The sequence below is a fragment of the Rissa tridactyla genome, chromosome 2, assembly GCF_028500815.1.
Source record: "Rissa tridactyla isolate bRisTri1 chromosome 2, bRisTri1.patW.cur.20221130, whole genome shotgun sequence".
NCBI lineage: Eukaryota > Metazoa > Chordata > Aves > Charadriiformes > Laridae > Rissa > Rissa tridactyla.
In genome coordinates this window covers 66,647,121-66,661,440 of record NC_071467.1, presented here as the reverse complement: position 1 = coordinate 66,661,440, position 14,320 = coordinate 66,647,121, and the positions used below count along the sequence as shown (strand labels likewise).

At 40.5% G+C, this 14,320-nt stretch overlaps 1 protein-coding gene across 8 annotated transcripts in view; it reads left to right on the top strand.

Annotated features, from left to right (window-relative positions):
- TEX10 (testis expressed 10) overlaps positions 1–14,320 on the top strand; it is a 60,232-nt gene that overhangs the window by 44,023 nt on the left and 1,889 nt on the right. For all 8 annotated transcript variants that reach the window (XM_054190250.1, XM_054190254.1, XM_054190253.1 and 5 more), the window contains 2 exons: positions 11,199–11,279; positions 13,376–13,557. In XM_054190250.1, coding sequence (XP_054046225.1) covers positions 11,199–11,279; positions 13,376–13,557 — 263 coding nt within the window. The remainder of the gene's footprint in view (positions 1–11,198; positions 11,280–13,375; positions 13,558–14,320) is intronic.

Here is a 14,320-nt window from a genome sequence, read left to right as displayed (position 1 = left end):
CATAAACCACTTTAAAGTGTGAAATCATGTTTTAATGACATGCCAATTTGACAGTATTTATGAAATCTCTATCATGAATGCAGAAAAAGTGTAACAGAAGTTTTTAGTTGTATGATTTGTTCTGGGCTTTGTGGCAGTCTTTTTGGTTCAAGAAAGTGGTATAGTAGATTTTTCTCTTCTAATTCATAAAGTTTAAGTGATAATCTACTGAAATTAATGATAGTTTGAGGCGTATATTGCATATCTGCTATTATGTATTGAAAAGTGTTTTAAGCAAAGTTTTTGTTTGGTACCGTGACTGACACACACGTTTAGATGTCCTGCCTTCAGTCAGTTGGCCTGTGAAACAGCTAAACTTTCTAATTTGTTTCGCTTTGTCTCTCTGGGCAGTAATGAAGTCATTTTCTCAACAAAACTCCTTTCTCCGGTATTGAAAGACTAGAAAGTTTTCTCTCCCTCTCCTGTATGGAACTGTTCCTCTGTGAATGCACCAGAGGGATTACTTGTTTCTCAAAAGAGTTAGCATAATCTAAAGGATTTATGTATACTTTGCCTGTTCATGAAAACGCCACCTCATGTGTCTTTTCCTTCTTCTTTTTGCTTCTCTGCCACAAATCTGTCAAAGCTGGTTGAGAAACCACAGAGTATGACTATTTTCACTTAGGGACAGTGAAGTAGTTTAATTGTAGGTAGCTGGCTTGTGCTTTTGGTTCCCAGTTGCAAGTTGTATTTACTCCTCCTACCACACTATTTTCAGTGGTTTTGTGCCATCAAGGAGGGTCAGTATGTTCAGAAACTTGAGACCTGTTTTTGTGAAAGTACCTTTTCTTGGAAAAGACACAAGGTGCTCCCTCAGGTTCTCAGAAGTGGATGGCAGTCATTAAGCAAAGAGCTGGATATCCTTGGTTAGTAATGAAAGAGGTTTTGGACATTTGATGGAGCATTGCACTACTACTGCAGTTACGTGTCAGCCTGAAGTCTTTTCTGGAGACTTAAGTTATAAAAGAATAGGAACAAAAATCCCACGCATCAAAAATCTGTGTGTGAAGAGCGATGATACCTTCTAGAGCCGCCTCATTTTGTAGACTTAACCAAAGTGACTTCTGGACCGCTGCTTACAGCTCTGAGCTCGAGAAGGAGACTGGAGGCTTTTCCTCATAAGCGTGTTTGTGACTGGGAGAGAGAAAATTTCTAGTGAACTGGGTTATATCAGATACACCTAGGATGTGATCAGGAATAGTCAGCAAAGATTAATGAAGGGCAAATTGTGCTCAACTAACCTGTTAGCCTTCTGCAACAGGTGACTAGCTTCCAACTTCAGTGATTCTGTGATTCTTTGAAAAACTCCCCTCTTAAAAATCCAGAATTTTTGTTTCACCATCGATAAATCTCTGTATTATTTTTTGGTTTTAGAGCATAATGAGGTTCCCAGTATGGGGAAACTTTATTTTTTTATCTGGTAGGTTGTTAAACTTACATGTGATCTGGAAGTCAAACTGTTCCACGTTAAATGCTTGCCAGAAGGACTGGTAGTATTGCAGTGCTGTTCGGCGTGTTCCTCGCACAATTGCTTCCCCACACACACCCACATCCCCCATGGAATTTGCAGACAGAAGAGTAGGGGCACCTCTTCAGTAGCTTTCTTCCCTATTAGAGAAAAATTAAGATATTCTTGCCTCTTGTCTCTGATCTGATAATAATGGTGTCTAGAATACACTGTGTTCCAAATCTCTTTGTTTAAACAAAGAGAAGAAACCAGTATTAAGGCAACCACTTCCTTTTATGACTCACAGGATTCCATTAATTTTTCAAATCAAAACTTGGATGGTTTTGATTTCAGGTGCAAATGTAGATACGGTAAGTGATATATAAACAAAACTGTGCTGACGTTACAACTTAAAAAAATCAGATGTTAGGCTTCTGGGTGACTGTGTTCTCTGTGTTTAAATATCTAATACAGTGCTGTGTTTATTAAGTTTTAGGGGTTTTCCCTTTTCTGTGTTGAGTACCATTCTCCAACCTCAAAGATGTTGATCCATAGTCTATTTCACGTTCAATTTGTAAAGAAAACATTCTGGTGACTGTAGTCTATAAAAACTTTGAGATTTGGAGGCCGGAACGTTTTTGGTTTGTTTGTGGTGTTTTGTTTTTTTTTTTTTTTTAAATAATCTTGACTTGGGAAAAACCTTTAAGTTCAACCTTTGTCAACAAAGTTGCAAAGGAGTACTTTCTGTAGAGTAAGTGGTTTCCACCAGGCATTGAACAAGCTACTCTACTAGAAAATAAACCAAACAGCAACAAGCCCCTCAAAAAACCCAGAGCTGCAGCCTCCAGGGAGAGGAAAACTGCCAGTAAATCATGAGGCTCTTCTAGGATGTCTTGAAAGACAGTATGATATGATGGCTCTATGTGCATTGAGTTTGAGGGAGGTAAGTTTGGAGGCCACTTTCTTCCAAGCAGGCTTAGTTCAAGGTGTGACACAGTTTTCGAATCAAAATATTTTTAGCTGTGACAGAAAATTATTTCAATAAAGAAGTGCTGCAGGAATTAATAAAACCCATCTTGAATTAGTCACGCTTCTGGTGGAACTGAGTAGAGCGGCACAGCTTCTGAGTGCTCAATCTTTCATGCTTTCCCTTGCTGAATAAGGAAGTTTATGATGATGCTGTAATGTTAAGCAAAATATTTGTAGTGATTAAAAATACCTAGCAAGTGAGAACAGCCCTCCGTTGGCTGCAGAGCAGGCAGCATTCAGGCTTCAACTTTATGTTGAGAATTGTTCATTTAAAAGAGAAAATAAATAAGGAAATGATGGAATTAGGATTTGACAGCCTGGTTTCCTATGGATAAATGAGACTACCGATCAGATTATTATTATTAGTCCGTCCATCCATCCTCCTCTTCTGCCACTAGTTTTGTCTAAACCATTGGCTAGCTTTCGGCTCTCTAAAAGAATAAAGTTGCAAATACTAGTTGCCTGTAAGTTTTATGGGGGGGGAAAAAAGCAGATGTAAGAGAAAAAACCTCTAGATTAGCACAAGGCAGTTTATAACTCGGTTTCTGCATCCTGCATTCCACGTGCATCGCTCTGGATCAGGCTCAGCAGGTGCCAGCCCGTGGGGGTGTTGGGGGGTTGTGAGGCAGGAGCAGGTTGGGGTTACGGCGCTGAAGAAACGGAGGGGCAAGGGATGAAGGGTCCCAGGCATGAATCTGTAGGAGTCCGCGGCTTGTTGGCGTTATTGCTCCCTGCTCGTCTTCGTTTTCAAATCCAGAGGAAGGCAGTCCCAGGTGTCTGTCGCTAGCTCGCTGTACTGTGTAGTGACTGGAATGTATTTCTAACGGTCGTGAACTGTAAGAGGGAATTTAATGTATGCACACCGGAGATGTGGAAGAAAAGGTGTGCCTCTGGAGAAAGAGCAAGCTGTGCAAAGGAAAAGAATAACTTGCGGCATTCTCAAATGGCAGTTTGGACTCTGGGAGTGTTAATGTGATGGGTGCGCTTGGTAGCATGTGGCTAACCAAAATTGGTGAAAAGGCCAAACAAATGCACTTCTCATAGAAATTAATGCTTTTCAATCGTTTATAACAAAACTGTTTTAAGATGGACGTTGTAACTTTTTTTTGTCTAGAGAGTGGTAATTGGTATATTGGAAATCTGAAGCCGTGTTATTTTTTTGTGGAAGCTTTTAGCTAATGGTGATTTTCGCTTAAGGAGAAATGCTTAAGGAAATTGTCCCTTTAAATGCCATTTTGTGTAGCTGCAAAGGTTAATCTTCATATTTTGTCTAAAAGATGTGTTAAATGTGGAAACCTTGGTTCCTTTTCTGGAGCAACTTCGACGTAAAATGACTTCTGCCTTATTAAAGCCAATTATGTAAAATCATACCCCTGTAGCTGAAATAGATGGGGCTTCGGAATCCATGGTTGCAGCCTTAGGGAAGAGGCTTCAGTCTTTGTTCATTTTAACTGTGCCATAGTGTTTGTCGGTAATATTCTTCACTCCCCTGTAATTTAATTGCTCTGCCAGTGTCAGATGAAATAGCGCCAACAGGAATGAAGAGTTTAACAAGGTAACCATGTGTACATGATAATTTCTGTTGTAATATTTGGTGTTTGACATTTGAACATTTTGGAGGGGGAAAGCAAACAATAATTCAAAAGTTCTGCTCGAAGTCGAGATTCTAGAGTTATACTGAGCACATTAACTCGCTTGAAGAAACAAAATACTCAACAAAATGTTTAAAATGTTTAAGAGCAAACACTAGGGAAGGTCAGCTGGTTTTAAAAGCAGTCTTGAATTCAAAAACGTTGGGATGCATGTAATTTAATACACTAATGTGTGTCAAAACCAGAGATGTCTCATAAAGTGGAGTTGGGAAGGCTGTATCTGCACTGATATGCTGTGGAAAATTACAATAAATCATTAAAGATAGCATGTAAATAAAAAGTCCTGCAAGGATGTTTGTCTTGAGAAGTAGATGGTGGAATTGCAGTGCTGAAGCTTAACTTTAAGCAGATTAACACTTGAGAAAAAACACTAAATTTTTTAAATGAAGATTTTCACTTTAAGTCCCTGTAAGATTTCAACTTGTGGTCTTTATTGAGATTTCCAGATTAGAGTTACACTGGGGAAGAAAAAGCAGCTGAGGGTAAATAGTATCCTTTCTGAACTAGAAATATGCTGTCATTTTTACCCTCTTTAAGGAGGGTAAAAAAACCTCTGTACAAGCCCATTAGTGTTATGTAAAACTACATCGTATCCAAGTTTAATGTTTAGAAATTAAAATAATGGGGTTTTTTCCTTGAAAAGCAATGCAAATCCTGCCCCCCACCCCCAAAAGGAGAAATTATATAAATAAGTGTAATACCTCCTAAAATGAATAAAACTCACTTTCAAAGGTCTCTTCCATAATTTTCTTGGGACGTGAAGCTAACAAAAAAAAAAAAAAAATCCAACAACAACAACCAAAAAAAACCCAAATAAAAATCACCACCACCAAAAACAACCAGCAATAAAACCCAAACACCAAAACACAACCCCCCAAAAAACCTAACTTGATCCTCAGGCCAGTGCTCTGTTGTGCCCGCATCTTATACATCTAGTTTATCTTGTGACATTTTGTAGCTGGGAGCTCACATGTTACTGCGTGTAACTAATGTGAATTAACATCTCCACAGTTACTGCACGTTATGCTATAAATTCACATCCTGGTTTGTGATACCTAAACTAAATTTGCTGCAAAAGGCAGGCTTTGTGGGACAAGAGCTGGGTTTTTAAGTCTACAGTTTTCTGCGTTTTCAAGTCCTTTTTTTGGGGGAGGGGGCAGGCAGATGAATTTGGAGAGGTACATCAGACATCCCTTTGACCTTCCTGCACGTGATCTGACAGGGAGGCATCCACAAGAAGGAGGAATCGTTCGTGGTGATGTTTTATAGCTGTGAGAAAGCCGCAGAGCTGTGAAAGAAGGGCTTATTATGGCTGCAAGAGGATGAAACAAAAGCTCCTTGGGTAGCAAAGCTATTTTATGGTGTCTTTTCTTCAAATTTTGTAAGATGTCTCTGAGAACCAAACCTATGCCATTTTTCAGGTACAGCTTTGTCTGCTCCTGGATAGCACAGTAGCAGTTGAGCATAAAGCCTGGTTTTGCTGACAAAAGAATAATATTTTCAGAAATGCCCGTCACTTGGTGAGACAGTAGGATTGTCTCTAGCCCGTAGTTCTCTGCCTCCTGTCACCAAATCTTGCTGGTACCCAGGTTTAAACACATAATCAAACTGTTACTCAGGAGGTGAGCAGTGGTGACTGTCACTCATGTATTTTGTCCAGTGGCAAATAAAGGTAACTTCACTTGGTTTAGTTGACTCTTAATATAGGTTTGAGACCGGACTGCGTGCCACAGCCAAGGAGTCTGCAGACAGGCAATCACCACAGTTCAACAGATGCAAGATGAGTCTGTGTGCTGCGGTCACCCTGTTTCTGAGCCAGCAATTAGACATTAACTCTGTTTCATAATCCTTCTAAGTCTTTGGAAATATGTACTCTGTCAAGATGCGGGACACGGTGCATGTTCTAAAGCATTTGTGATTCTTAAACAAGCTCCTGTATTCCTGTTTTGCTACCCTGAATGTAAAATTAGTCCCATAGTGGTTTTTTCCCCCTGTTGCCCACCTCTGTAATATTCTATTGCAGACTCCATTCCTTCTTTTTGGCTTTTTCTTTTTTTAACATAGGCTTTGTGTTTATCATGATTGTGTGGGGATTTCATGTGGGGTTTTTTGTGGTGGTGTTTTCTTTTTTTTTCCTGGAGTCACTGAATCAGGAATACCTTTCACATCCGCCCCTGTGAGCTTAGCCAAGGCAGATGAACAAAGATCTCTTGTTGTACGCGGCTTTCTCAACAACTCAGGGCACTGTTAATATTGCCCTGTCAAATCAATTTATTTCAGAAAGAGAAGCAGCACCTGTCAGGGGAGTACACTGTCTGATAAGCTGGGTGCTTCAGGGGAAGCTGGCCAAGCTTCAGACGACAAGCTTCATTGCCTGCCCCATCACCTGAAAACTTCTCGTTTTCTACGCTCTGCAGTAACACGTTACACTGGAGAGAGCCCTGCTCGAAACAGTCATTTCACAAGGGCTTGGGAATTGGCTGCAGAACAGCCTGTTACGTTTTAGTTACCCGTGTTGGAGGTGGATGTCGATGTGAATTGAAAAATATATTTTAAAGTTCATGTTAGGATATAGTGTCTGGTGTGTGCCAACTTTTCTTTTTCAATAAAATCACTTCTCTTGGAGTCTGAACTGTCTTTGGTCCGACTTCACAGAGTGGCTCGCTAAAATACTTCATCTGTTATCTTTCTTGCTTGTTTTGTTCCTCTCTGTGCTCACACTTTGCGTGTGTCTTCAGAGGAAGGTATTTTTCTTTGAAAAAGAGTACTTTGCAGCATGATTAATCTTGAAATAATATGCAGATTTGCCTTCGTGAGTTACTGATAAAATACTTCCCTCGAGGCCCTTTGAGTCAGGATTCTATCACGTTATGGGAAGCACTGAGTGATTTAAGGAGTGGAAACAGTTAAATAATGAACAAAATATTACTCTTGGTTCATCATTTGTGTGTGTTCCTGTCGCCACGAGGGCTCAGATGGAGACCGGGCTGCCTTGGGTCGTCTCAGCTCTGCCTTTTGGAGTTAGAGCATCTTACAGATAAGCCATATTAAACTGATGGATTCCTCTCTCTGTACATTAGAGCTATGAAAAGCCTGTTTTGTTTGGTTTTCCCATTTTAGCTGGCTATTGTTGGAGTAGGTCTTCAGTATGGCAGGCAAGGAGGCCTGTGTAGTAACGATTTTCTGAAGCAGTAGTAGGGAACCTCCCGTTGTACTTGTGTGGCTCATGAGTGTGACGGATAATTGGGCTTGTCTAATCAATAAGATTTGGTTTGAAAAACTGCCAGTGGATTACGGAGCCTGTAGTATTTGCTGCATAATGCTAACAGATAATCCCCGTATTTAAGAGAATGCTTTTCTTTGGCTTAATTTATTCAAGGGGACATTCAAACAAAATTTAAAAAAAAAAAAAAGCCTCTAAACCTAAACCAAATGTGTTATAAAATACTTGCCTCGAAAAGATATAAACTCCTCTGCAATCAGAAATGCTCGTTCTCTGTCCATTCACTTCAGTAATACTCTGAAACAAAACTACTCTGGCTTTGGTCCAAAACCAATCTATGAATGCACCAAAAATGTGGTAAATGCTAATCAAATGTAAAATAATGAATCAGCTGTGACATTTTATTATGGAAATTAAACATCATGCAAACCCTTGCCTAAGGAAAATAAATTGTCAGGAAAAAATACTAATTTTCATGTGATAATTAAGTTTTCTTTGCTTTTCATTTCCATGTCTAATAACGTTTCAGTTTCACTTTTTAGAACAGGCATTTGTTATGAAAGCCATTTCAAGTAGGATTTAATTTATGGAATTGAAAAGGATTGCCTCTCCCACTTAATCGTAGGAAAGTAGAACTGGATGTCAGGGGACCGTGGTGCTATTTTGAGGGTCAGAAAGATCTGAAAGGTTGAAAAACTACCTTGCCAATGCGCTTTACCACAAACCTTCTAAGGAAGTGTGCCGCTCTTTAGCGGTATGATGCCCCTTTTGCTTGCGATTCTGGAACAGTCTTGAGTGTTGGTGAATTGTACCTGATACAAAACGCTCCTACAAGTTGTCATCTCAGTGGACTGGCAGGCCTATTCTAGGGATGTAGTCCTAAGGGTGAAATATTAATACCGGTTTTCTTCATGATGAAACCTTAGTCTGCTGTGTGGACCTCATGGATTTGCCTTCAAGGTCTTTCATTTGTTGACCTCATGTGGGTATGCGTTGAATTAGAAGGGATCTCTCTAGCACGCTCTGTCTAGTGTTGTGTGCTCACAAGCACATGGCATATCCCCCTTGTGAACTTCTGAGCTCTGTCTTATGAGCAGCAAATGTCTCCTGCATTTCCCCTTTCACAGTCATCCTTCCTAATTTCCATCTCATCTGCATTCCCATCCAGCTATGACCATCTTTATTTTTTGTTGCTGTTTGGTTATATTTGTCTTCCTGCAGCGGTTTTCACCTCTTTGTTGTATTTGTAAGTGTACTATCCCTTCTCGGGTATAGTTTTGCCAGTTTAGGCAGGTTAAGTCCTTTCTCTTGACACCTGTGAGACCCAACCTCTGTTCTTTGTGCGATTTTTTTCTGTGCCCCTTCAGTTTGAATTGACCTTTCTTGAAAGTGAGTGACTCCTATTTTGCACAGTATGTCAGAAGTAGCCTAAATAGGGTCTTACTGAACAGGGGATCAGTACTCTGTCTGATCACTTCTGTTATGATTATCTTTATTTCTCCGTCCTGAAGTGATATTTGCCCATTTCATGGTTCTATCACAACCACCTTGTAGTCAGTTGTTATGCAGAGATTTTTCTCCTATCTCCAACTCTTAAAAACTCCCAGTTGCGAGCAGAAGTTTTTATTGGTCTCCAAGCGTGTGACCCGCCACTTTGGTTTCACTGCATTTTTTCTGTATCTGTTATTCATCAAACCCATGTGATCTTTTCTGTAGGTTAGTCCAAGCCTCCTGTCTCAGCTGGGTTTCTCAGCTTTGAGCTGCCAGCCGACAGATTTCATCAATGTAGCTTTGCCTTTTGTGTAAGTGTTACTCGTTAAAATACTAGGTCAGGTTGGCGTCAGAGTTTGTACTTGACGTGACGATCCCCAGTAGTAACCTCTGTCTCAGCTTGACTTTATTCCTTGACACTGCAGATGTTTTGAGTGCTTTTCTTGGGAATATTCCAGAGTACTTAATATTTTGTCGCTTTCAAATTGCAGCGTTGAGAAGCACTGCCATGTCTAGGATGGGGTACGCAGCTTTAATAATATTATTTCATTATTAAGTAAATGGACAGTATCAAAAATAAGGGTATTCAATGCAAGAATATCTATAAAATTGTCTTTTACATAGTCCTACTAGTCAAAGAAAATACTTGCACAATTACCCCTGTAATACTGATGAACACGAGCAGTGTCCTGACAGCACTGTGTTCCGTCAAGCAGCTGTGTTAAGGATCTCCTGAATTTGGCCAGTTTAAGCAGGGCTAAGAGCATGTGTGGCATAGAATTCTGGAAAAAAGCTGAGCACGCTTTTCTCTCACCCCAGAGGATACTGCTTGGCCATTTTTGATGAGACCACCACTGGCATCCACATTATTTAGGATTGAGTTTTCGTACCACGGGACCTTGAGCTAACAGTTCTTTCCCCTGTTCTTTCTTTCCCCCTTTCCCTTCAGCTGGAAATGTCGTGCACTCTTACTTGTGACACAACACGGGTGATATTTTCTGTTTTGTCATTATCTCCTGTTTAGGTGTCTCGACCTGCCCTGATTCAGCCTAAGTCTCAAAACCAGGACACTACCACAGAATTTTAATCCCTCAAGTCAGATCATTCTGTGAAAGTTTTCTTTAGCTCTCTTTGGTCAGCAAGGTAGCTTAGAGGCATGCGTTTTGCTTAGCCGAGATATGTGTAAAACTCAGAAACCTAAATTCTCCCTTCCCTCAAACATCTGACCTTGCTGTTCTCTTTCTGATTCCCTTAAGTGCAAACAGGATTCCATTCCTCATGTATGGGTTCTTCCATCTTCCTTGTCCTTAGCAGGACGTTCATGATTGCTAATGGTCTAGTATCGCACTCAGCCTGTGCCTGCTGCTTTCTGGAGGCTTCAGATGACACTGGTGGGAGAAGCAACGCACGTGAACAGAGAGAGGGAGGTCATCCAAGCTCTCTGACTACTTTGCAAATTATTGCAATAGATGGGAAGGAAAAGAGGAACCAAGACAGCCACCTGCTGAGGACTGCAGCACAGCTCACTAGCACATCTGCTGGAGTCTGGGTTCTTTATCCTGTCCAGGAGCCATATAGCATTTCATGGGGTCTTGGTCAATTCTTTCCTCCCCCCCCCCCCAAACCTGGCAAAAAAATTAAGACCTGAGTCTTCACTTCACTACTGTGGGGTTTTTTTAGTTTGTGTTTTGTTTTTATTTTTTTAAACCTCTTTCTGTCCTGCCTCTGGGCAGCTAATGCAGTTTGCTAGTGCCTGTTCATATAAGCACCGGCAAGTTTTTGCCAGTTCAGAAAACAAGATTTCCCGTTGTAGTCTGTAAGACTTCGGTATCATCTTTGAACATGACATTTTGGGCAGTGTAGAGGAAAATAAGTTGTAAATGGATCTTTGCTGTTTTCTTCTTTGTCACGTTATTTTTCCGTCCCGTTTCACTGTGATTCCTCTGTTTGATGCTGGATAAAGTTATTTGTGGAGTAGTTTTCTGCAATGCTTCAGCTCCGAGGAAAGGCAGCTGGAGGCTCGGCGTGGCGCTGTTCCTGCATAGGGTATTTTTGGCCACCTACTTCAATGACATAGGTAAAATGAAGAAAGCCACTGCCAGAAAAACTAACGGTGTCATCTCTTTAAACACTTAATAATTTATGTTGATAATGTTACTCTTATACACTGTAAAGAATCAATACTTTGAGACAAAGGTGCTATGTCTCCCCAATGGGTACTTTGTATTTAGGTCTGTCAACAAAGTATGATTACACAGTGAATGACTGCTGCTTGCATGTGGAGTACTTAAATATAACTTTTGTTTTATTAAAACAGATGATCTGTCACAGCTTGTCCACTATACCTTCCCAAAGTCAGTGTTTTGACATTCTCCAGACCGGCATCTGTAAATATCTGGTAAGTACCGTTTTGTCTTCTAGGTTATCTTCCTTGCGATAAATCTTCTAACAGTCTCGTTAATCCTCAAATCCACTCATTCCATGTATTTCATGTGTAATTTCAGAATTTGTAAAAGTTTTTTAACAAGATTAGCAGAGTTTTAAAAAATATCTTAATAACTGTTGGTATCCAAACTTACATGGATTTTTTTGCTCTGGTTTGTGACTAGTTCGGCTTTCTTTTTTTAAGCCAGGACAGCCGTAAAGGAAAGGCTTCTTGTTTTGGTTTGGTTTGCTTTTGAAGAGAGCGACTAGCAGCTTTAGATGAGATTTACAGTCTGTCTTCCCCTTCTCATCCTGATGGGGATGGCAAAGCCAGGGCTGGGTGGCGGAATTGTACGGGACAGAATTTGCAGTTACCCGTGATGCTGCCTGCCGAGAGGGGGGACCTCTCTGTCCTCATCTCGAGATGGTTCCGCGATCTAAAAAGTAACCGCAGTTCCCTGTATGGAGCCCTACTGAAAAATTACTAGACCAAAGCTTACCTATAACTGATTTTTGGGGGTGGATGTTGACTTAAATCACAACTTTTAAGTCAGTTTATGCATTCCACTGCACTGGCCCTTTGAGAGCAGTTAAGTGGATTTTTATAGTTGATGAGGCTGCTGCCCAAGAGCTCTAACTGGATGATGACACCTAACAGGGAAGAAAGGCACCGTGTAGGCAACATCCTATATGGGGACTCCTGTGAGCGGTCTCATCTGCTGGGTTTGTGTACATGGAAACGTCTGTGTTCACGTCATCTTCCAGACTGGCCCACTGGCCTCTTTCGTCAGCACCGATGGCTCACGTGATCTTCAGGATGCTTCTTCATATGCAGACATCCATCGAGCTCGCTAGCATTATTTCCTCGTTGTGGTTGGCCAGGAACATCGTTATTAGTTTTTGTCACTTCGTGCCTCAACATCCTGTAGTATTCAGCAGGGTCTCGGTGACAGCTGCAGTCCATCTTGTCACGCAGGAACACCACCCTTCTGCCTCTGCAGCTGCCTGGGGCAGGGTCAGCTCGTGACAGTGATCTGCACTCGTGGCCTTGAAATACACCTGGTGTCTTAGACTGGAAGTATTTAAAAGTTTGAGTCTATCATTGTTCTTTATCTCTTACCTCTCCTGAGTAATCATACCGATGAAATACATTCTGCATTTCTGTAGGTTGTACTTTATTGATCTTTTTCTAAACATTTCTAAAAGAAACGGCTGACCTTGGTAAGCGAACCAACTGCCTCCGTCAGTTTAAACCAATGTACTTGCAGGCGAGCAAATTAGGCTGCTCTAAAACTCCTTAAATTAGTTTTGTAATAAGATAAATGGTGCAGCGGTAGCAATGGATGAATTTTTTTTTTTTTTTACAGCCTTACAGGACAAAAATCTAGGATAGTTACTCAACAGCACTTCAAAATTTAAACTGCTTTTGAATTCACTGCCTCTACCCAAAAAAGAATGTTTGCTAAATTATTTATCATGCCTATAAAATCCTTACTTTAGATGGTTCTCATTTTAACAACAGAAGAGCATCGCCCCGGCTGTAGGCCTGTTTCGTTAATCTGTTTCATTAGCTTTAATTTAACTCGGCTCATAACGCTCTCGTTCCTGTTGAGCCTGCTGGATTCCTAAGGAGACTCGCCCTCATGACGATCCAGAAGAAGCTTTTCTTTTTGGAGAGAAAATCGGAGTTTCCTTCTACCTCAGCGACTGCTCGCTGCCGTTTGAAGACAGGGAAGGGCGGCTTTGTGCCTGTACCGTCTTTCAGAGCAAGGCTCAAAGCAGTGGGGTTTTTTAAAAAATGTGTTTGAGATGAGAGTTTATTTTGAGGGGATGGAGTGAAGATGCCGGTTTAGCCTTCTGGTGGTATAGGTGGCAATTTCTTAGGAAAACATGGATTTGAAAAAAATGCAGTAGTGTGGAGAAGCTGAACAGAAACAAAGTAATACGTGTCACGCTATGAGAGAGATTCATTCATCTCCAGACGTGCGTCTGTACCAGCAGAAAAACTTGTGTATAAAGTGATAAACTTGTTTTGTTTGTTTTGGGGTTTTTTTTGTGGTTTTAATACAGGTTGGATTGGTTGTAATTCCCGATAGCACAGCTGGATCTGTTCTATGTGCCATAAATAAGCTCTTGGATCAAGCCTGCATCCTAAGTGAAACCCTGCACAAGTTCTTAGCCTCTTGCTGTTACAGTCTTCTCTACTTCCTGCTAACTTTAGACAAAGAGGATGCAGAACACGTACAGAAAAGGTAACGCTGCTTTTCTTCCCGTGTTAATTGTCTCTGCCTTTATACCCACAAGTATTTAGAGATGTCAAAGGAAAGGATACCCCCCCCGTCCCCCCAATTTATTTTGCCGTCTGTCTTTTGCTTACTTCAAAACAGTACTTGGATTTAAGAAAAACACCTGCAAAGTTAGCTGGAATTATTTAAAACAATAACTGAAGAAGGTTTCATCTCAAATTGTTCTAGTTAGATGTCAGACCCATCCTGACTTTAGAAAGGTGGATATTTATACCTTAATCTTTAGCTTTAGCCTTTAGTTTCATTAGATATGTTGAAAAGCAACATGCAAAGGATTTGGCTTTATAAGCTTGTACTCTTAACTGACTTCCTATTTCAGCTTTAACAAAACTTCTCAGGCATCGTTTTATAGACTGCAAATCCATTTGAATTTAAAAAAAAAAAGCTACAGATACCAGATTTAAATAAGTTTATTTACCTGTATAACAGAAATGTCTTTAAATAGTTTAAACCTAAGATTTTTTCCTCTAACGGTTCCATATACAGGAAAGTTGTTCAAAGCTTACTTCAAATTTTAGGTGTGTTTTTTAAAGCTGGAGTCCTCTTCACTTACTGTATTTAATGACTTGCACATCACAAAAAGCTGATTCCATTGTTTGATTTCTTACGAGCCTTAAGTAAAGATTCAGGTGTACCTGAACAATGACTGAAACAAAAACCTCTTCCCGGCCTCGCCAAGCAGAAATCACCCTGTGTAAGAGCTTCAGCA